Below are 23,406 nucleotides of genomic sequence, written 5' to 3'. Positions count from 1 at the left end.
CTATAAATTTGACTTGGAATTTTGGAATCAACTAGCAGATAGCTAAAGGCTTTAGCGCACCTTACAAAGCTTAACTTTTAATCAATCAAATAAACGAACTATTGGGTAATCAACTTCTTCACTGACAGATGTCAATTAATGTTTTTTACTCGCATTATTGCTCGATGCCGTCACGTATTTGGGAGTTAGCAGTGTGAAGGTAAAGACCACTTGACAATCAAATTTCATTGAGCGTGTGCAGCGCTCTTTAAGCGGTGGTGCATACACACAAAAAACTGCTTATTTATTCTCCAATTCTTTCAACCCAATTCCCGTACCCCCTCAAAGTATGCGCCTACCAAGTGCTCCTCGGTAATGGTGCCAACAAGCGGCCATAGATGTTTTTGTACACCCAGAAAAGGGTTTTTTCTTCTCTATTTTGGGATTGCCTCTTCAATCCAAGCATAGAGTGCAGCGGCTGTGAGACGCCTATCCACCAAACGAGGCTGATTTCTGCGCAGGCAAATATTGGTGAACTGTTTGTGTGTCGGCCAGTGATGGTTTATTGGTTTACCCGATGTGTTTTACATTTACCATAAAGGCGCCGGTCGTGAGGTCACCAATAAATCCTCTCCAAAATAGTAGAAGTTGTCATACAGCAATCACCTGGATGTGACAATGAACCCCTCGAATGTGAATCCACGACTTTGCTGAATACGATTAGGTACCAACATTACCATCATGCCTACTCTGCAGAGCAGTAGATACGCGGAATGCTCAGGTATTCTCCAAACTCTAAATGCCAGGAGTGTCGCCTCTCTTGCTGTCATCTGAATGCAGATTATGCGAGGAAACAGGGGAAGGGATTTGAATACTAGACTTTGCTCCTTACTTATTTTATTTTAAAGTTCACCATATGGGCACCTGAGCCGAGACTCAAGTTGTTAATTCGCTTATGCTAGCGATTTAGGGCGCGAAAGTAGTTTGGTAATTCCTATATTAAATTAGGCAGACAGAGTACCTTTGTCCCAATATTTCGGTTGCAACGTCTTCAGCACTAAGCATTTACCTGTTGAAGCATTGGCCCTGCTTCTGGCCCTCTCCTTCTCGAACCAATACCCCTGTGTTGCCAGATTGTGCCATATACAATTCATTTCTGTTGCACTGCGCGCTCATAAACATTACAGAGTACACAAATTCACATTAAGAGGTGTCACGAATCACGACTTCTCACTGGAACCAACAAAACCCATTCTCATTGCAGCACACCATCGTGTCTTCAAGGTACACAAACACAGTGTTTGCTGTGGATGGGGCTGGAAGAGTAGTGCAAAGAATGGCTGTTGCCTTCTTTATTTTATTTATGGTTTCAATTGTGGTCTTTTTTTCACTCAAGAAATGGTGGTTTAAATGCAATTTCGTAATAAACGGTCGACACCTGTGGAAACACTTTGCGCCCTCTTTTGTTTCGAACCATATTCTGCTTTGCAACGAACCACTCCTATTCTAATCGGTAGTAATTAACGCCTTAGATGATGTGAATATTTTCCACACAACCATTCCATATACTTTTGAAGGATTTTGAGGCACTGACTTAAAATCGCTGCTGTTTACTCTCGCTCTCACCGTATGTACTGGTCGTTTGCACACCGTTGGGGCCAACATTTCGCGGGATTTCCGACCCGGAAGAATCGGTAATTCTAGACCACTTCGTGCAAACGATTACAGAGTGAAACCATTGTTAAGACCACTGCACACCGTTCTTTCAGGCTTTGCAGATAGTTCTCAGCGCCCCCTCCACTACACACACAACTTTGTGGTGCGACATCTGGCTCGGCGACGTCTCTGCCTACTTGCCAATGCTTTTCAGTCGATACAAACCTTGCTTGTCCAAAATCCTTGGGAATGGGCTAGGAACATAGATTCATTTTGAAATATCATCTAAACGCTTTTAGTTACAAAACTGCATTTCATAGTTTTGAATGACACCCAGTTGTGATTGATTTCCTCGCTCACCAGTGACAAATCGCACCGAGGCATTTGTGCATGGTGAAGTTGCTTTTTCTGAATTTACTCATGAAAGTTTTATCCACTTACTGAATGATTGAGCAATCATGTGAGGTACTCAAAGAGAGCTTCGTGCTCTTTAGGGAACACTGTAAGTAGAAATTTTTATTTCTTTTCGAGCAGGGCACATCAAGTGCGTGCGTGGGTTTGCTAGCGTCCTTCACACTCTGCTTCTGTGCTTTATAACCAAATCCCATCTGAATCAACAAACCCATCCTAGGGACTGCTCCGATTTTCGCCGGTACTACTGCATATCAGTGGAGCAGTGCTTAGAGAAATCAGATACCAATAGACAAGCAGGGTAGGCGTTCTTACTCAAAATTTGTTGATGAAAGACAAACCATTCATAAATGCGATTATTGCACCTTCATCTAACATTGACGTAAAAACCTCACCTGATTTCGTCAAGGCTTTATTTTCATTCAAGCAGAAGTATATCCACATTCGTCTGAAGCCCATTTTTTGTAATGCCTAGCCATTACCGCTCGATGTTTTCACGGGCTAATTTTCAGACCGAAAATAGGACGCGAGTTAATGAGAATCGTAAGGCTTTCTATTAAAGGCGGCATTCGGTTGCCCACACTCATGTTTATCCCTTCAAAGGCGGCACAAAGCGTTTCACGCCTATACCTTGGAGAGAAGTGCACATCAAAGCCCTGAAAGAGCGATGGATGAGTCACTGCTTCAACTGCCTCCATCGTTAGGCCATAGCTCTGGAGTGTTGGCGCGTGGCACTGTTTTGATTGCATTTAGCCCATCTGCCGTCCATTGACGGAGCGATTCGCAACCCCACTTCAAAACTGCGATTAAGCTTCGAGGCGTGGAGCAGCAAAAATCCTCACATAGGGCAATTATGTACACTTCATCATTTCTGTAGTAACATTTGTTTTATGCATTCTATCCGTTGCCATCATTTGTGTTGAGGAAGGCTCTAGCCTTTGGAAATACGTATTAGGAGTATCTTTGGTGTGACATTTAGCAATATTGGGAAAGCGAAGCCCAAATACTTTCAAATTAGCCGGATCCTTTGAAAAATGCGACCTATGTCTCCCATTTGTTCTTGTGTTTGCACCATCCTCTGATAATCGTTTTTTAAAAAGGCGCCTCTCTGAAGTCCCACATAAAAAAGACTTCAAGTGAGATGTTGTTCCACTCTCATGGAAAAGGTTGTTACGGGCAGGCATATATGAGTTATGAGGAATGATGTTGGAACCGAGGTGCCCTCTAACTGCCTTTCAACAGTTGGACCACCGGGGTTGTGCGGGCCGCTTCTTATGTCAGACTATACATTTTAGAATAAATTAATTGAAATTTACACGAAGTTTTGAAAAAGACATTTCAACGTGATACTCCCTATGGTTTTTTTAATTTGTATGTGTTTACGCTAACAGTCCCCAATCATCGTTGATTGTTGAATTTGAAGCATTTGATTCCAACACTTCCGATCAGCTAATCCGTAAAAGGATGTTTGCAACCATGTTAAAATGGGGAAGAATTGCGGTTGTTGATATTTTTAAACACATTGCAACACTGAAAGTCTAGGGGCCGCACGCATAGGAGGCATCCAATTGCACCTCTTCAACTAAACCCTATCGCGTGTAACCCGTCACCTTCAAGGAGTGCGAGCAACACTAACTCATGTCAAAAAGCCAAACTCCCTGTCATCCTTTCAGACTTGTGAATAAGAAGGAATATTCATCATCTTAAATGCATGAGAAAAATGTTTTCAACCCCGTAGAAAAGTTTAATTAATTGCTGCTCGGAATAAGCAATATCACTGTGATTCACTCATCCTCATAGCTCCTAAAAAATCTCCTTCGAGGAGAAGCTGGGACTCTCGACATTTCGGTTGATATCATGATCAAGGTTGCAGTTTAAAATAAGAATCCTTGATTATTTCTAATGTGTTTGACACCTTCTCATCACTTGGCTCAAGTGGTGGGTATTTGACCAATTAAATGGTGCTGCGATTACCAAGGCCAAGCTGCTTAGTTCATCCCTTTTGTCTGACCAACATGATCGTAACTTTGAATTTGTGCTTTTTTACGGGCATTTTAATTAGTGCCTAATGCAAATTAACCTCTGCAGTGTCATATTTGCGTTGAAGTTCTGCACTGTCGCTCCAAAGACGATGCACAGCGTCCATGTTTGCAAAGTCTACAAACGCGTTTTTTAAAAAAAAGGGAGAGGACATTATGAAATAGCAGAAGCCGTGTGAATGGGTAGAAATTCCTGACTGTAACCTTTTCAACCGTTATCAATGTGTTATGACGAAATCACAAGCTATGAGAATATTCACCATATCGCACGACATTTAACCACTTTGCTATCCCTGAAAAGATTTCTGCTTGACTGCGATATGTGGAAAATTGAAGTAAAGGGACTACAGGGAAGTCCACTGGTCACAGCGACACCAGAGGGGCCAAAATCCACGCAAAGTAGCATTTGAGCTTTATACCAAGCCTTTGTACGCCATTTGTGAGGGCGACGAGTTGACCTGTCTGTGCGCGTGTTAGAAGACGCACTTCATTTCGTGTGCGCGCGCCGCAGTTTCGGTGCGCGAACGAGCAATCGATCGCGCCACAATTGCAAGGCGGCTGAAAGGAGCAAAGGCCCGTGCCCCCTCTTCTGCTCAAAAAGCGATTCGAAGCATGCCAAAATCTGCAACTTATGGAATGTCTTTATAGTAGTCACCACGATGATGCATGAGGTCTGCATCCTCAGCTAAAGGTTGTTCAGTCCTTTAGGCTGAGCTAGTTGACAATTTCCCACGGAGACGAAGAGCTCCATTCTTAGCCTTGAGGTTGTCAAGGCCATTAACTCGTTCATTCTGCTTTGTACTATGTGAGGTATTCTTGCTAATCGCTACTTTCATCCATCAACCTCAATCGTGGGCTCACCCTTATGCCTCAATTTATGGCAATTTCACCTTTTTTTTTCACACTTCCAGCCCAAATGTTTAGTTAGATGCACCCACCCGCATAACATAATTTAAGTACACTAGGTGACTTAAGCCTGATACAACTGTACTTTTTTAAGACTGGTATTGGGAATTCGATCACTGCCGCGCTTTTAGAACTGCTAGAAACGCACAGAGCAGATACAAGCTGCCTGAATCTGCACTATCCAACCATCGTTGATATATTTTATATGCTTTTTGATGCTTTTTATAATGTTCAATCGGTATTGGGTTATAGAGAAGAGGAGGGGAAACTTGGTTGTTATGTGATGTGATTCGATGATAATGGACGCACCGGTGAGCATTGAAGGAACTAACGAAAAATTCAACTTGCAGTTCCCTCAGGAGTACTCTTTTTTGGACTGATGCTGAGTTTGCCCGTGAGTGTGCATGAAAAACGAATTTTCTTGACATATTCTCCGTTTGTAGTTCCATATAACCGATCCTCAAAAAAGATGCCCCACACTTATCCCTGTTAAGGTCAGGCTATAGCCTTATCTGTCTTGGACCTTTCATCTGATCGTTTTTGAGCAATGAGGCTCTTCTCATGAACTCTCTTTGCAAGCTCGGATATCGTTTTATCCTCCTTAAAATGATCTTATGGCGGATAGTACTTTGGAAACGCGTGCTCTTACACGTCGTTTGAATTGCTCTAGCGTGGTTACCCGTACAGATGTGACCAATTTATCCCCCAATCTCCGCTCATTTCACTTCTGACAAACGCCTTCCCAACTACCCTACGTACTCCGAATTCATGTATTGTGGCTCATTTGAAACTCCAAGCTTGCAGCTACAGTTTGTAATTTGCTAGGGAAATCAAACGATCTGATAGTGCGTTGGCGTCGCTCTATAATGACTTAAAGCATGCTTATATCTAGTGCCAAACTTCCGGGCGATCAAATTGATGGGAATTTAATATGTTTCTCTTTTTACTTTGCAGCCAAAATATTGCGAATAAGAAGATTTGGCCTCGCGCATTTATTGTTATTCCTGTTGCAGGTGGTTAGTTCTAAAAGATTCCTACTTGGTGATGTTAAAGCCAAGCAAGGTTAATCAGCAGAAGGCACTGCCCTCAGCCCAGCAGAATGGCCACCTCATGTCCAGCCAATCAACCCTGCAGACCTTTGTACCCACCAGGAATACAGAGGAGCCACACCTCATTCATCACCAACCGAGCACAGTGCGTCGATGGTACCACCGCAACAGACGTTGGCGCTTCTGCAAGGTCATCCTCATGGACCAATTATTCAAATACTCTACCGAACGCAGCGGTGCTGGCACCATCTTGAACATCAAGAACATGCACTAGTATGTTAAAGTAGCCAAACCTTCAGTACATTGCTCTAAACCATGTGAAATTATTTTGTAGTCATGGAGCGTGCTCACAACCTTACCCTCAAATGTCATGGTTCAGTTTCAACTACCCTTGACAGTAAAATATCCAGGCAATTACGTGTTAACCTGAATAGAATCCTGCCATAGTACTGCGCGGACCAGATGCATGAACGCGTTGGTACGTGCCTGTGACCATTCCAGCAGACTACCTAAAAATATAGCTTTAGCTGGCATCAAACCCCCTATTCTCCTTTCGGATCGGAAGAAAACACCTTAACGACCTAATGCTGTATTGTGTTCTATCCATAGCGAAATGCAGTTACGAACACAGAGACCAAATGATTGGGTGGCCGAAATGACTAAAGTCATCAGCCGGCCTGCTGCACTGGACTACGTGCAGATCAATCCCAACGACTCCTTTGCCCCCATCCGCAGGGATGGACAAATACTTCTGTAAGTCCCCCTCACAGTGATGCACCTTCCCGGTCACCCTAGACTGGTGATACATGGCCCCTAAGGGGGAAGAGGGCAGTATTTATCAAAATTTGTTAACCAGACTAGATTGTTGGTGCCCGTACTGCATGAATTGGCAGACTAGTCGTTCTTGTTTCCAGCCGCGTGACGGGACAACAGGGTTCAAGTCATCTCGAAGTTGCTTCACCAGTATGCGCACGCCGTTTGCATGTCTAAGCCTCAGGTGATGCCTTGTCCCCAGACTAGTGGCTGGGCTTTAAAGTCAACAAGCTAGTAGCCCTCATATCTGACAGCACGCTTTAACCCTACCTTGTCAACCATGTGGTCACGTTGAAGCACCGGTATGGCGCGTATTTAATTAATTCTAAAAGCACCCTAAATGCTAGGACAGCTTTGACAGCGCCTCAAAATCATGCTTTGCAGTAAAAAAATTTGCAGTTTTTGCAGATAAACCGACTACTGATAGTAGTGACAAGAATGTTGTATGCAAGGTGAAAGAGAACTTGCTGCAGGATTAAGACCGCGAGGTTACCGTCATGCCTGTTAGATTACTTAAGGTAAGTAGATGAGTTTATTTTTGATTAAGGTAAAGCGTTCTACCTTGGTACAGTTCGGAGTAAACTGATGATGGATGATTTGATAGTGAAACATTGTTGGTGAGTGCCTTCACGCAAACTGTGCAACAAATGAATGATTACATACTTCCAAACAAATCGGTTTCAGAGGGTTTGGGTAAGTTTTCAGCGTGTTCAGCGGCTCAACAAACAGTATATGCTGTTTTTAAACGAGATTGAAAGGTTAAATTTGACATTTTCATTATGATATTTTGTGGTGCTACGCCACAAGCATACCTGAATGGAATTGTGCTTTTCCTTCCAACATTCACGTTTCAAAAAGCCACGTAATTCGATAGCGCCAAGGTGGAAGCACATGTGAATGTTGTGTTCCACGTTGACATAAGCAGTACCGAAAAAGGCCCCAAAATTTCGAATCATTCCTTGAGGACCACCAGCCTTCCACTTTCACACCGCACCCTCTCACCGTTTTTTCCACTATTCCGGTTTTAAAAAAGGGAATGAAATAAGGAAGATTAAAAAAATATTACCCACTGCCCCATTCGTCGAGTTCTCATGTAATCCACACTTGATCCAAAGCATTAAGCCTCTCCATTCCTCTTTTACAATCATGCCGCATTCGCATCCGGGCTCGTGCTTCACCATCCCTCTCCTCTGTGAGACATTTGGAGAGGCTTAGAGGGTGCGCTTACCCTCTTATAATGTGACAATGGCAATTATGTTCAAATTGGACTTGGAACGATTATTTTTCACTGACTATTGCTGTTCTTTCGAAGCAAACTACCAAAGTAATTCTCAGCGATCTCTGTTGGTAGTTGGTTTTGACAATACCTCATGAATCATGTAAAACCGTTAACATTATACGAAATAAGGGCATTCATTCACAAAGTAGGTACTCTTTCAAGAAAGAAGAAAGCCATGCCATCCGGAAGAACTATTCTTACTACAGCCTTTTACAGTATTAAAGTGAAATTCACTGAAAGCCATGGAACTCTCGTGGAACTCCACGAAGATTGTTTTGAGTATGAAGCTTATCAGAAGCTGCAGCAGGGATCGAAACAAGTTTTGTTGTAAACAAGGTTAATTTTTTATCAAACCACTTCTACTGTCTTTTAATCACAGCAAATGATTCATCTCCAGGGTTTTTTGAGATAACCTTCGTGCTATTATGATACCATGTTTCCACAACTCTGTTCGATGGGTTGTGACGTGCATTTTTAAAGCCACGCCGGTTTTACGTTAAACACAATGGGCTCCGGGTCCAGATTGTCTATTCATAATGATTTTGCTAACAGCGCAGTCTGCGGGTGGCCGTTTGTTCACGCCACTGTCCGTGGGAGCTGTTCATAGACCAATGGCAGAATGGACAATTCGATGAGGGGGGAAAGAGTCGTTTCGCTTCACACCCTTATTAGCTTTTTTAGCTAGCCAGAATGCATTGTGTTCTCAGTATTGGCACTAGGCAGCTGCACACAATGGGTGCGTCTACTTTTTCTAGTTAAGTGGCTTTTTTTCTTTACTCTGAGATATAGTGGTTTTGGCATCCACGCGCGGGCGAAATAGCCGATAGGTGTTTTCTAGATTTCAGTCCTAGCTGAAGGTCGTGGAGGAGCTGCGTTAGAAATAGTCGCCTTGACAATGCTAGGTGCTAGTCCAGGTGATATTTAAGGCGGGATAGAGCAAAGTTGTCTCAAATGCGACTACGATATGGGCTAATGATAGGCCTATTGGACAGTGGCCAGCACTCAAGCCCAACCGGTTTTGGAACGTTTGTGTAAGTGGGTGTGTAAATATTTGCACGCACCTCTATGCCGCATGACTATTACCCCAATTACTATTACAATGGCAATTACCACAAATTAATTATAGAAATTATAGAAACTAAAACGAGGATGGAGCCGTGCACCTTTTTACGTCCAATCGTATGTAAAGCCAGGAATACGCTCGTCTCGGTGGAGAATCGACAGATGAATGCAACTGAAAGCAGTAGCTGAATTAAGGAGTCGATTTTTGTCATTTCTCAAAGAGGCTTATGAGAGTCCAAAATTTGCTGACCATTTTGTAAAGGCCTAAAGATATTAAAAGTTGTATTTATAATCCAGTATTTCAAGGCACTGGGTGAGGGGACGAGGGTGCTGACGCCTGATTTGTACGTGATCGTGATGTAATTTAATGACCTATGGTCAGGTGCATCGATGGTGCCTCCTACATGGATGCCGTGGCGAACGGGATTGAGCGGGCGCAGCACGAGATCTTCATCACTGACTGGTGGCTCTCGCCGGAGGTCTTTCTCAAGCGTCCAGACGGTGGTGACAAGTGGAGACTGGATTTCCTTCTCAAGAGGAAGGCAGTATGTGGTGTTCACTGCTTCACCATTTTATGTATCCTTGTTACTTCGAGTAGCCAGGCATCCATGAAAAGCTCACGCTTCTTCTCCCCTCCGTCGTGCATCCCAGATATCTTTGGCATTTCTGCTTAATTACTAAGGTTAAAACCTTTGGCAATCGGGTTTTGAAGCACACTTATCCGTGAATCATAGCATAGTGCCTACTGTGTATTTCTTTCCACCTTTTTCACTGAACCACCAATGCCACGGCCACAAAGTGCGGTCAAGATAATGTTAGTCACGTCATGGCGTCTGTGTGCTCGATAAATCGCCTGTAATGAAGGTTTGTTTAGCTAATGCATTCTAAACATTCAAATGTGTCAGTTGGTTACTAAATAAATTTCACGTTTTGCAATTTTTATCACAATAAAATGAGTTCATTACTTCATTTCATATGTGATTAGCATTCAAACTCAGCGATAGAATTTATTGTTTAGTCTGTATATTAGGTAAATTTACCCGCACTGAATTACTAACTCCAGGCGTCGTGACAGATGGAGTAACTTTTTTAATGTATTCTCGCCGATTTGACGGTTAGAGAAGCTTCTTCCCAATGGGTGCAATATGCTGTTGGGTAGTGGCGATTTTCTCCCACCGGAGGCTTGTGTTATGACTACTTTAGGCAATGGGAGAGGTATTTGTGAAATTCCTCAACGAGAGTAGTTTTGTCATTGTCAGAATGGAATAGAAATGCGAATCAACACATGTAGTCGTGGTGGACGTCTGATCGATCCCATGTGACCAAAGTGATGGCATTTGTGCGGTTGTGTTGTCCTCCGCTTTGTCAGAGTCTACGATTCTCTTCCCCAGAAGAACTTAGGGGTTTTTTTTTACCAAATCCAGATTAGAATTCTTGATTCCAAAACACTAGCATGATGCGTATGAGATCGCTGGGGCAGAATCCCTGACTTGTCAAACCAATTTCTTTCATTTTGGTACTTTTGTTTCTGCACCCAAGTCTGTTGATGAAGCTCGTCTACATAACAGGCACCTTAAACGGTTTTTTATATCTAGGATATGAAATTCATCCGCCAGCAGTCAATCCCTAAATTCTTTCTTTTATTATTTTTTTGTAAAGAAGGTATTCTAATGATACTCAAAGTCCGCAGCCGATGTTGCTGATTCAAATTATTATTCCTGAGAAAAATACATAATTGCTCACCAATCCTGAAAAATTTTTGCCTGAAGAAAGCGCTAGCAATACATCATGCTAATTAGTATGTTTTCAGTTATGGTTTCATTCCCAACCATCATAAATAGCATAATTGTGGTCGTTGTAATGCCTACCCATAACTTTCACTGAGTGAGCATTTAATCCTCTTTTTTAGGAAGAGGGTGTAAGAATATGCATTCTAATCTACAGAGAGGTTCCACAGGCACTGAAAATCAACAGTAAACATACATCCACTTGGTTGTCGAGCCTGCATCCAAATATCCATGTGAGTTGCCTACTCTCATTACGTGCAGGACCCGTGAGTATGCGATACCGTGCTACAATGTTTCAACTTGGCTATTTTCATAATTCAGTAGGGTAAAACAATAAAGCAATCCCAGCCTTCTGAGCGGCAATCTTCTTTTGATCATTTAGGTTATAAGGCATCCGGACCACATTCGTGATATGGTACTACTCTGGTCACACCACGAGAAGTTGGTTGTGATTGATCAGTCCATCGCCTACATGGGAGGCATTGACCTTTGTTACGGGCGCTGGGACAGACAGGATCATCCGTGAGCACTCTAAGTTTTTTTCCCCGCCCAAAACTAAACATGGCGTTTAATTCCGCTCTTGCATATTAAGACCGCACTTTCTGAATCCGTTAAACGTATGAATAATCTTTTTCGGTTATTTTGATGGATGAGTTAACGAGAACGGCATGTAAGTAGGTTGTAAAGCCACGTCAAAATGCTTTATGATTTAATCTTACTACGAGGGTAGCGCCAGAGTTCACGTTTCTTTCCAAATTGTGTGTGTTTCATTTGCTGAACTATGGGTCTACTAGTAAAGTTGCACTAATAATAATAAAGGATGTTGGAGCCGCACGATTTAATGACCTGAAGACATGTTAAGAGTGCCCTTTTGCGCCAATTGCGTAATCCTTGCTTATTCAAACTTTTGATATTTCATTATAGCTTAATTGACGTGGACAAGTCCAAGCCTTACAGGAGGCAAGTGCAGGTAAATCAAAAGCTCCTATTCTTCACTCTTAAAACCTTGAAAGACTATTCGAAAGCCCTCAATGTTGTCGTGCCTACACAAAGCTGTCTTTTTTATCTTCAATACTGCTCTTTCGCCATTATTATTGGCAAGATGATTTGACTGGCCAGGCTTCTCAGTATGCGTCAGGGGTCAGTCTGTTGATAAGACCTGTAAGTGGTAGTCTGGCAAACAGCGGCTTGTGTCTGAGCTGCTGTGAGTCAGCGGAGTGTGTAAATCAACTGCGCCTGCCTTGGTCCAGCTCCTTTCTGCATGTCTTTTTAATCCATCTATGTTGTTCAGACTAGCCGAAGCTGGTACCAGTTTAGCAACCGGGTGAAACGCTCTGCTTCGTCCTTCTAGCCCCATAGAGCTGATTTTGTTTTATAAAACGCACTTGAGAAACGTCCTCTCACTTTTCCTACATTAGGTGCTTGTCATATTTTATACATCTTCGAGAGTGATTAATGAGAGCACTTTTGAGAGTTCGTTACATCTCATGGCAATCTCTTGCCGTTCATTGCTTCTCATTGTACGCTCATCCATTAAGTCCGCTCCGCGTGGAATCGTAGGCGACTCACTACAGCTGGGTTGACTGGTTCCGACACTGCCGCTGGGGTGTTTTAGCCCCCTTTGTGTTAGCACTCTCTGCAGGCTATAGGAACAATTAATTTATTCATGTAGCTTTCTACCCATGGAAATCTGTCTTTAATGCTACTACTGACTCAGTTCCAGCAATCTAAGCACCTCTCCGGTGCTTTCATTAGGCATGCATCTACGTCCCAGTGAGCTGGCATTAACGCATGAATATCAGCTACTGTTTTATATAGAACGACTGTTCATGGACTCCTTGGTCGTATAATACACATTCATGCGTCTTTGTGGGAGAAATTGAAAACGTCCCATGAGACCATGAGTGTTGTGTCTGGTCGTTCCGCCGATTTACACTATGAAGTCACCCTGGCCGTTGGATTAATAAGGATGCTTTCGAATGTTAGTTAAAGTCAAGCGGTGTCATTTTAACACAGTATTTTCAAGAATTCTATTTAACGATTCCGCAAGATCTACCAATTTTCATGGTTCCACGATCTTATTATTCATGTAAGACCATAAATCAGGTGTGCAACAATCAGATTGAGACGCTTGCTCTTGTGAGAATGTCAGTTATCTCACGTTGTTTTAACTTAAGGGAAGTTTATAAAAATCAGGAAGTGGATCAGTACATCCATGTAGTGCAGGTAAATGAAGCAATGTGAATGTTGTGGGACGTTTTCTTGTAAGTGAACGATATTTCTTTGCTTGGAACTACTCAATAGAGCGTGCATATTGATGGTTCGTTAGCAGTGGTAGACAGAACATTAAAACATAGAGAAGTTTGATTCAATGAAGACTACTTGAGGAAACTCGCCTACTGTGCTTCTTATTAAAGTGAAAACGAGATATGTGGAGACGATAGCATGAACACAGTTTTGTCGCATGGCCTCTGCATGTTTAATGCTCCAGAAATGAGCAAATCAAAGGCGTAGAATTAGCCTGTGCAAGGCTCCATTCCTCCCCAGAGTAGATGCTGTGATTTGTGTAAACCTTGGTCTATCATGAGCCATCTCACGTGTTTTAATTTGGATAACTGATATTGGTTTTGGCTACCTGAAACTTGAAAGTTTGCCTTTATAAAATGCATTTTCAATCAACTGGGGGAGACAATCCTCTTTATCATCACCTCAAACAGTTTTAATAATCAACTGGGTAGGCGGTTGGGCTTCTTTCAGTAATGACTAACCTCTTACACGATGACGCAGACAGAATCGTGCTGAGAAAATTGTCAGCTTTTTCAACAACACCTTTTGGTGCGAAAAAAGGACTAGTCTCGCTAGTACTGGTTGATAATCGCTGCGTAGGTTTCCATTGAGGAAGCATATGTGGATCACAAAAATGACATTTTTCTTCACGTTGAAGCATTGTATTAGCTCATAATATTTGTGCTTGGAGCAATTGACGCCAATTCAATTCCACTCTCTCAAGTCGATCAGTTAGTTTACGTGTGTTCAGGAGTCGCAATCGAAACCCACGATAAGGATGCCAACACGCTCCTCGAGAGTAATCGCCGATGTGTTTGATTGTGGTCCATGGGTGACTATCAGGGCGTTGACTTCATGCCTGGCTACATTTTAGACACTCTGGCTCTACCTTATACCAGATATTACACCGCCTTTTTTCCACAATCCAAATTCTACACAGGAAAAGTGGAAAGGCCACATTGGTGGGGAGTTTAGCGCTCAGATTAACCTCTACTACTCTATAAGTTGCTTCAGTATTGGTGCACAGAAGGGCTGAAGAACTGGTGGTATAATGACATGAGGAGGGTGCTACGCCACCAGTAAGGAGACTGGTTCGCACATTTCAAAGGCCCAACAAATCCCATTCTTCTGCAGATACTTCCATCCTACTTTTTTGAATGTCTTAGCATTCATTAATAGCTCAAGAGATTGATGTGGTTGTATGCCTGTGTCATGACAGCTGCAGGACGCGGCAAAATCAGCAATCATGGCGCTGATGCCGGTCATGCCGATGGTACCAATGGGGGCAGAGTCAGCGAGTCGGACGCTACATCATAGCGACTCCCTCAGCGTAGTCCTCACTGATATGCCGCAGGAGGAGGTGGATCGTGACCGACGAAGACGGCATGGTTCTCCCACTTCCCCCTCTCCTGAGCGTCGGCTCAACTTCGCCACCCTCGCAAGCGTCTCCATGGCCGCTCACATTTGGAGGCGGCAGACTGGGCACAAGGAGGATCTCGAGGTCTGTCCCCTCTGCTTTTAGCCTCTTTACCGTCTTTTTGCCTGTTCGCACTAGCGGACTACTAAACTACTTGATGCTCTTAGCGATATGTCCTCTGGACCGCCTCCTTCATACTACAGGTATTACTATAAATAACAATCCCATTAACGAATTGCAGTAGTGAAATTCCACTTCAACCCCAAAAACCCTGCATTCAAGGAGAGGTTTTGGTCAAATTTTGCTGAGAATTCGTTAACTGCGTTTGTAGGTTCAAAGAATTTGTTTACGGATTCGAATTTTCGCGATTGATGTAAAATCCGTAACTCCTTATTCCAAAATTATTCGCACTTAAACTTGATCTTTCACAGCCATCATTTTATAAATACTTGTCAAAATAGCTAAATTGTCGACGGTATTAGGTGTGGGGCCACCCAGGACAAGCCTTAAGGCCCAAAGAGTCATTCATATGAACAGTGTAGGCAACCTGCTTGGGTCATCACCTAAATTTTTCAGTACATATTATTTGAGGCAGCCATGTTTTTCGGCCGTTGACGTCTTTAGGGTTCACTTCCACCTTCTGCGTTTGTTTAGGCATTTAAAACAAAAGTTATGAACGTTGTCGTCATATAGATTGTACAGAGCGTCAATACGTTGAGACCATTTCTAAGTAGTGTGCATTTACTGGCTTGTTGAAGCGTGAATTGCGCTTGCCGAAAGCATTTTGAATCAACGAGACGGCGCTTTGGTTGTACCACCCAAAGGTGCGGCTTTTGGTTTCGTTTGCCACAAGTCTGAGCATCACTTTCCGTTCCGTCTTCATCAGTATGGGCGCATATTTTGAAGTTTGGTAAAGTTCTTCTACCGATTTGTTGGTGATCATCCCTGGGAAGTAAGTATTCTGCACCAGAGTGAAGTGTTATCTGTTTTCCAAAACCTTGGACACTGTGTAACTTCTAGCAGCTGTAGCATACTTAAAGGTAGACCGTTTGTGCGGATCGTCAGCGGAAAGGCTCGAAGGAAGAGGGTTATTTTCCATTTTATTAAGAGCTAGATGATGGCCTCATAAGAGTTGATCCAATGTCTGAAAGACTGGGCAATGAGCAGGTGCGAAACATGTAAAAAAGCATTTTCTGTGTGTCTTGTTTGTGGATTATCCCCAAACATTGTGGGTCGACCACTATTCATAAAAAGACGTTTCATCTACCTACGATGTCACAGTCTATTTATAAACTGAAGTTTACTGCCGCGTTCACCTACTCTCTTCATGCAAACTGTTTTTCGTCAAGCAAGCAACCCCAAAGCATGTAATTTTGCACATTCAGGAGGCGGGATAACAGTATTGATACCTCATACTTCTAAACTTTTTCAAGGCTTTTAAATGATGGAAGGTTTTATTGCATCAACTGTAGATGGGACGCGGAGCTGAATTGAATGCTGAAGAGAAATCTGATCGAATAGGCTGCATATGTCGGTGCGGCCAGAAACTCAAAGTGCTTGCCCTCTCCCGGCTCTAAACGTCCCCACAACACTGAAATTTCGTAGCTTTCCCTAAGATGAAATAGCACACAAATCTCTGTAAATCATATAGGAATCAACCTCACATTCCACTGCAATTTTCTAAAATCGTTTAATGCAGAAATAAAGGAAGCATTTGTCCATAAAGTTATGATATTACATGACTTTGTAAAATCCTTGTCTTGAGAACATGCACATCTTCTCTTATATTTGACCTGATATAAAAGTTTTTCAGTATACGTGATCTTGAAGCCTATAGCGGTCACAATTATTGTTGGCATATTGCGCAACACTTATTCTGCTTAGGCTTGAGTCCAATCGAGGTACAGAATGATGTCCAATTATTTCTACATTCATTTTTATTCTTCTCCAACTAGCCGGGAATTAAAGTTATGCCCGACGGTCAAATGGGGTTCCGCTCTTCAGTGCGTACTCGCAAAAGCGGCCGTCGACGTCGCAGCCATGGTGAAGACGGCGGCGGAGCCGGCGGTGGCGGGAATGTGGAGGGTGAGGATGGGATGGAGCCTACCATGGACATCCAGATTCCTAACATTGGTCGACTCCAGGTGCCGATCGATGCGCCTCATGGCGCCACCGAACATCGTCGTCAAAGCTCGGAACGACGCCCTCGCCACCTGTCCTCAGCCGTCCCAAAACGGGTGATGGAGTTCGCCCGACGACACTCCCGTAGTCAATCTGTGACCCCGCCTTGCGAGATCCCCAATCGCAATGATGCCGGATTGAGCCGCAGACCATCCAAACCGCACAAACCACGTTTCTCCACTGCCGAAGTACGTGTATACATACGTCTCTCCCTACAAAAGTGTTCAGGAGTTAAATTTTACCAACTCTCATTTGTTTTTCAGATAGGTAATGGGATTCAAAATTTGTTCGCCAGAGTCGGTTCTCAACGCAGACGGTCACCGGTGCCTAAATTGTCTGAATCCGATTCCGATGAATCTGATGACATTGAGTTTGTAAAGTTGGGTTATTGCAAACGGCGGCAAAGCAGAGCACCCCTCTCTAAACTTCGAGGAGGACACGATACCGCAGCAGGTTATGAAATTAGGTTTGTATGATTAACCCTACCAACTCCAGATGTTGCACAGTCTTGAACAATCTCGTTTATTCTACTAGAATTTTCGGTAGCTTTCACAGGTCTACAGCAATATTTAGTTCCTCCTTCAACCCTAATCTTTTGATCATAGCGTCGTTCGTTTGTGGTCATACAAAAGTTTAAGAATTGTGGCTTTGAATCACATCAGTATACTCACTTTGATTATGTTTTACTTTGCATATGCCTCAGCATTTAGCATCCTGCAATTGCCAGTTTTGGTTCCTATTAATTGCATTTGTTTCAGGGAGGATCTCATTGTTTTGGGTGAAGAATCGAAACTTGCTGAACTTTCCCATCGTTTCCTATTCGTGGGTAAAGACTACGAAAATTGGCTCTTCAAAGATGCTGATGAGCTTCAAATCCCAGAGGAAGGTAAGCTTAGCGATTCGTTCCCTTTCAAGTGCAATGACGCTTTTAACGTGGTAAGATTTACCACTTAGAAAGTTTTGCGCATTGTTGTTCTCCAAGCAAATTAGACAGGTTGGAGCTGCATTTAATCGCATTTGAAAGGCGCTAACTCGTGTGAGCAGGGGACTGCGCACGTCCTTATTCCCGAGTTTGCACTCGAAAGCTACCGAAAAATCAGTTGCAGCACGGTCCAAGTTAGCATTTGCGAACATTTGGAATTTTTGAAACTACGACCGTCTGCCACTTTTGAGATGAGGAAAGCGGTTCTGACAAAAAAAATCAAGACAATAGGTAGTGACGCCCATTATCAGTCGGGGAAACAGCCATGCATACTGCCGGTTTATTTTGAAGAAGAAGAAGCGTCTGTCCTTGCTGCTCCCTGCTGAGATTTAGCAAAATTCGCTTCATGCCACGGAAACCCGGAGGATCAATTGTACTTTTTGCAAAAAAATGCTCAAGCGTCGGTCAAATTATGCTCTTAATCTCTGAACGTGGGTGCCTGTGGAGAAATTAGAAGTATCGCCTGATTTCCAACTGCAAACGCCCTGTATCTATTCGTCCTGCGGTAGAAGTGTTTTCTTTAATAGTGCCACTTAACTTTTAAACTTCCACACACATCAAGGTCACACAAGCAGAAGAAGCGAAGTTTTGTGCACTCTGACCTGCGCGAACCAGCCGCTACCGTTTACACGGGTGACCACACGACTGACTGAAACACGTGCCATTCTAGCGTGGGAAACTAAATCCTTCCTCTGCCTCGCCTAGATCGCATCAACCGGAATGAGATACCCCGGATGCCTTGGCACGATGTCGGCTGCGTGGTCACGGGTTCAGTTGTCTCTGACTTTGCTCGACACTTCATCCAACGCTGGAATGCCACCCGTGTATGCACGGTCGTACTTCCTCGCTCCGCTTTTCGTTCTCATCCCTTCTACATGCAAAGACTTGACGACTCATTGATTGACTGCCTTTGGAAAATTGGTGCTTCACTGTACCCTAGAAGCCTTAATTTATTATTTTAAAACTATGGAAAGTGAAACTCATATAGTCTACGGAGAATAGCTTAATGTGCGTAAAATTTTAAGGGTACTAGATGATCGTTTTTGGTAAATTTGAGTGGTAGCGTGCAGGCCTACGATCAGGTAACCGAAGTAATGCACCCTCCTACTCAACGATAGAAACTCAATCATTTCTGATGGGCAGTGTTACACTTTTTTGCACTCTCTACGACGATTAAGTAACGCGAAATCAAATGGAGAAGACTGATCATTTACTCTGACCACCATCACTACCTCAACTACCATAATTATTATTAAATGCTTAGCTGCGGAAAGTGAAGCGACGACGGGGAAACAACAAGCTTCCAATCCCACCGATGTTACTCCCGTCGCCGCCCTGTGAGCCGTGGAAGCAAATGGGCATAGCAGCGGTGAGTGGCCGACGGCACGCCCATCAGGCACAGATGCAGGCACTGCGCTCCGCCAGTCGCTGGTCTCTCGTAGTTAACCGTGGTGGCGGTACAGGCGGTGAAAACGACTTTGCCTACGAGCCTAACAACCTCAATATCACTCCCCAGTTCACTGAGCGCTCCATCCACAACGCCTACATCGAGGCCATCCGCAGCTCCGAGCACTACATCTACATTGAAAATCAATTCTTCGTCAGCTGGCTCAATGAGAAGACCATGGAACATGACATTCAAAGCGCCAACAGCAACAACAACACCGGTCCTGCGGGCCTTGAGAGCGAGTTGCAGCCCTGCTTGGTCAAAAATACCATCAATCAGGCCCTCTACGATCGAATCTTACGCGCCTACAGGTGAGTCTACACTCGGGCCAAAGCGTAACAGCATGTGTCTTACATTTAGCGTCACGAACCGTCATAGCTCATTTGGAATGAAATAGTCACCCAGTAAAGCATTCAGTTTCATCCCAGTCTTAGCAAATAGCAAATTTATTAGCACTAAATTTGCTGTGCGAAATTCGCATTCCTGACAGTCAAGATTAGCTTCATTGGGCTGTGGGATGGGCCGCTAGCTAGCTGTTTATGATATGATAGCAAATTTCTAGCAACCTCTGGGCACCCGGCGCATTTGATGTATCAAACGGCATTGTTTGCAAATTACTTCAATCATCTGAACCAAATCAAGCATCTTCCTACAGTAATGAACCTTTAAAATGGCCTCAAGTAGTCGGAGTGGTCAGCACGACCTTGAGTCCAGCCACTTTGTGCAATTGTCCCTACTTGCGATACATTATGGTACTTTGTTGACGGTTTCCTCTCACTCCAGGGAGAAGAGCCCCTTTCGGGTGTACATAATCCTGCCCCTATTGCCCGGATTCGCGGGTGACGCGGGCTCTAGGGACAAGGGAACATCAATCCACTGCGAGCTGCTTTTCATCCGAAAGAGCCTCTTCCACGGCCCCACAGCTCTCATTCCTAGGCTCAGGTTCTTTATACCAAATCCCAAGGACTACATCAGTGTCTGTGGCCTCCGCACCTACGATACCTGGCCCGACAGCCGCCTAGTAATTCCACTCTTCTAGCTAAGTAGTTAGGGTGCAAGCCGCACATCCTTTCTGCTAATCATAGTTTTACTAATCTAAAATAGAATTATTTGGCAATTCTACGATTCCCATATCTGTCATTTGACACCAACATGTATGCTTATTTTTAGACGACAGAATTCATTTATGTACACTCCAAGCTAATGATAGTGGACGACCGTAAACTGATAATCGGATCAGCTAATATTAATGACCGCAGTATGCTTGGCTACCGCGATAGCGAGCTTGCTCTAGTGGCAGAGGACGTACCCGAGGTGAGTCCACGTCTTTGTTTCACCCCACGTAAAAAAGTAGAGCAATTAAAATTCATCACCCATCTCTGACGCTATAAATAAGTTGATTTGAAAGTACGACATCTCATTGTTTGGAAGTAGCATTCAATTTTGGTTAAGCCGATAATGAGGATCGAGAATGAGCAAGCACACTAACTGACGAGTAAGCGTTCTCCATTCGCAATGGTAGATGGGCACACTGCAGGAGGCTATGTTTGCAGGAGAGAAGGTGTTTGTGGGCAGCGCGGCTCGGCGCCTCCGCAAGTCTCTGATGGCTGAGCATCTCGGCGTACTGACGAAAGAGTCGCGAGAGCATACTGACTGGAACCATGAACTCCTCAACGATCCCGTCTGCGACGAATTCTACCACAATGTTTGGTGTCGCATTGCCGAAAGCAATATGAAGCTCTTCGATGAGGTGAGCCATCAATTGAGAGATGAGTTACTTCAGTCTAGGCAACGGCAGATACCCGGGTCGAAAAGTGATTTTTTTTCATCCGATTTTTCGAATATCGACTTTGGGTCTTCGAGCTGTGAAAAGTTGCTACTTTAATGAGGAAGTAGAAAGACTGAAGGTTCTCCTGTGAATAACCCTTACTATAAAAATGGTCGCCCTCTTTTAAATGATACTGCTCAACAAGCTCACTGGTTCCCACTGCCTGAAGACTGTTACATTTACTCTTCCGTAATAAGCATTTCGGTTATGGACTTGTCTCCTTAGGAGTACTCCCAAGGCACTACTGCGATTTCACGCCTTGTCCCTATGACGTGGCGAGACGCGTAACAACGCCTTCAGTGTATTTAATGTTGTAAATCTAGGGCTTTAAACTTTTCCATCTCATTTACTTGTGAAAGACCAATTCTTGGTTCGAATATTTCCTTCCCAATAGCTTCATTCGCCTTGATAATGTTGATGGTTTTCACCTCACGGTTCCAAGTCTATCAAAGTTTCTTCAAGATCTCATTCTTGTTAATTGCGTAGGCGCGAGTTGCGTAATGGCACCAAATTTATCGCTAGGATGGCACTCTAATCGCTATTTTTAACACGCATAATGGGAGGGCTTTGTGAGCCAACTTCACCCATATAATTTCTCCAAACCCCGGCGTTTGTGGAAGAATTAGGCAATCCTTCCTGAAATAGTGGCTTTCATCAGTTTTACACTTCCCTAGAAAATACTTCTTATTTTTTAACTTCTTTGCCACCAATTTTAACACTTTCTACGGCTATCGTCCAAGACAATGTTATTCATGTTTCCCAATAGAAATAGTATACATTGATTTTAAAATATGTACAAAGTGGTATTCCCGCATCTTTGTGATCTCCATCCCAGAAAGTAGCTCCTATTGCAGGTCTTCAGCTGTGTGCCTTCAAATAACATGGACTCCTTCGCGAAAGTTGACGTAATACGCGGAGTGGAGCCTCTGTACAAGCGTGATCCAAAGAAGGCCAAAGAACTCGTCCAAGGTATTCATGGACACGTGGTGTGCTTCCCTGATGAATTTCTTTGCGAAGAAGACCTTTCACCACCGCAAGTCTCCAAAGAGAATGTCCTCGTTACGGTAGTTTGGACATGACCTCCTTCGCCTACGCTTCCGAAATGTCTTTCCTCTCCTTGTCTTAGCCTTTTACCCTCCCATTCCCTCCCTCCGCCTCTGCACCTTCTCATTCCATGATAAACAAAGATAGTGCCTATTTTCTAACATCCCTACTTTCATTTTTGCTATTTTTCTCTTGGAATATGAACATACCTTTCTTATATTTTTACTTCACCAAGAAAGTTAACCTAGCTAGAATCGGCTTTGCAGAAATAAATTAACCATTCTCAGTGCCTTTTCGTGAAGGGCTGGTGGAGAAAATTTGAAGGTGCTTCTAATTTTGAATGCTTTATTCAAAATTTACTCCTCAAAATAGCCTCATCGTTCTCAAGCTAATATAAATTTCATTGTTATTGGTATTCATTTGAAAGTGAATGTTCCGAAGCCCGAAAGTAGGGGGATGTTTATTTATTTTATTACCAGAATTAGGACCGAAAAATGGTTCGCCAGCGGTTTCACTGCGCGAGTTGTGCTTAGAGCAAACGAAGAGTGCGTGGAATGTTGGCAGAGGTGACGTGAAACACCATCTTGCTTCAACTTGTGCGCAACGCGTCATTCTAGTCAAGCAAATGACACTCCAAAGTAATGGCAGTTTTATGCACACATTACCTTTTTTACACGAGGTTGTGAAATAGTGGGGGCGACGTTGGAGTAGACTACCCATCAATCAAGTAATTGACGCACCAAAAGTCGGATGGGACCACTTTTATTGGCGTTAACGAAATTTACTTCATTCAAACTTCCATCAAGTGTTCGCATTTTACTGCTCAACAGTGCTTGATACTGCATATTAACTCTCTATGGAGTTTGTTCTATCGAGTCCAAGTAGCGCCAGCTGTAAACGCATAAGAGCACACTTCTTGATTAGGCAATATCACTCTGTGACAAACTCTAAGTGTACATCTAATGTCAACTGTGACCACTCGTATGCTCAGCACTTCAGCTCTCCAGTACAGCCGACGTAATCCGAGTGCCTTCATACTGGCCACGGCAAAGACCTCTGGCTTATGGTCTTAAAATTCATTTGAGTCGTGTGAGGAATTTGAAGCTCAGCACAGGGTCTGTCCATGGCCGCGCGTATCGCCCCAAAAAATCAACATGTTACCACTCAAAAGCCATAATTTTACCGTTTAAAATAATAAATGCTGCGACTTATGGGGCGCATTACAATAAATTCTTTTCAA

General features: G+C 43.5%; 1 protein-coding gene across 1 annotated transcript in view; it reads left to right on the top strand. All coding sequences in view use genetic code 11, as the record gives it.

Annotated features, from left to right (window-relative positions):
- The window catches only part of EGR_06664 (Phospholipase D2), a gene marked incomplete at both ends in the record, with an annotated part of 28,561 nt that overhangs the window by 4,554 nt on the left and 601 nt on the right, over positions 1 to 23,406 (top strand). Inside the window, 16 exons of the mRNA XM_024495913.1 lie at positions 6,005 to 6,313; positions 6,650 to 6,793; positions 9,577 to 9,739; positions 11,104 to 11,214; positions 11,364 to 11,503; positions 11,906 to 11,951; positions 14,487 to 14,768; positions 16,640 to 17,053; positions 17,129 to 17,331; positions 17,624 to 17,751; positions 18,553 to 18,671; positions 19,112 to 19,605; positions 20,078 to 20,315; positions 20,465 to 20,608; positions 20,817 to 21,044; positions 21,977 to 22,186. Of these exons, the coding sequence (XP_024349679.1) occupies positions 6,005 to 6,313; positions 6,650 to 6,793; positions 9,577 to 9,739; positions 11,104 to 11,214; positions 11,364 to 11,503; positions 11,906 to 11,951; positions 14,487 to 14,768; positions 16,640 to 17,053; positions 17,129 to 17,331; positions 17,624 to 17,751; positions 18,553 to 18,671; positions 19,112 to 19,605; positions 20,078 to 20,315; positions 20,465 to 20,608; positions 20,817 to 21,044; positions 21,977 to 22,186 (3,373 nt within the window). The remainder of the gene's footprint in view (positions 1 to 6,004; positions 6,314 to 6,649; positions 6,794 to 9,576; positions 9,740 to 11,103; positions 11,215 to 11,363; positions 11,504 to 11,905; positions 11,952 to 14,486; positions 14,769 to 16,639; positions 17,054 to 17,128; positions 17,332 to 17,623; positions 17,752 to 18,552; positions 18,672 to 19,111; positions 19,606 to 20,077; positions 20,316 to 20,464; positions 20,609 to 20,816; positions 21,045 to 21,976; positions 22,187 to 23,406) is intronic.

This window comes from Echinococcus granulosus (assembly GCF_000524195.1).
Source record: "Echinococcus granulosus chromosome Unknown EG_S00061, whole genome shotgun sequence".
Taxonomy (NCBI): domain Eukaryota; kingdom Metazoa; phylum Platyhelminthes; class Cestoda; order Cyclophyllidea; family Taeniidae; genus Echinococcus; species Echinococcus granulosus.
Note: the sequence above shows the minus strand (reverse complement) of the source record. Positions and strands in the feature narration are given on the sequence as shown.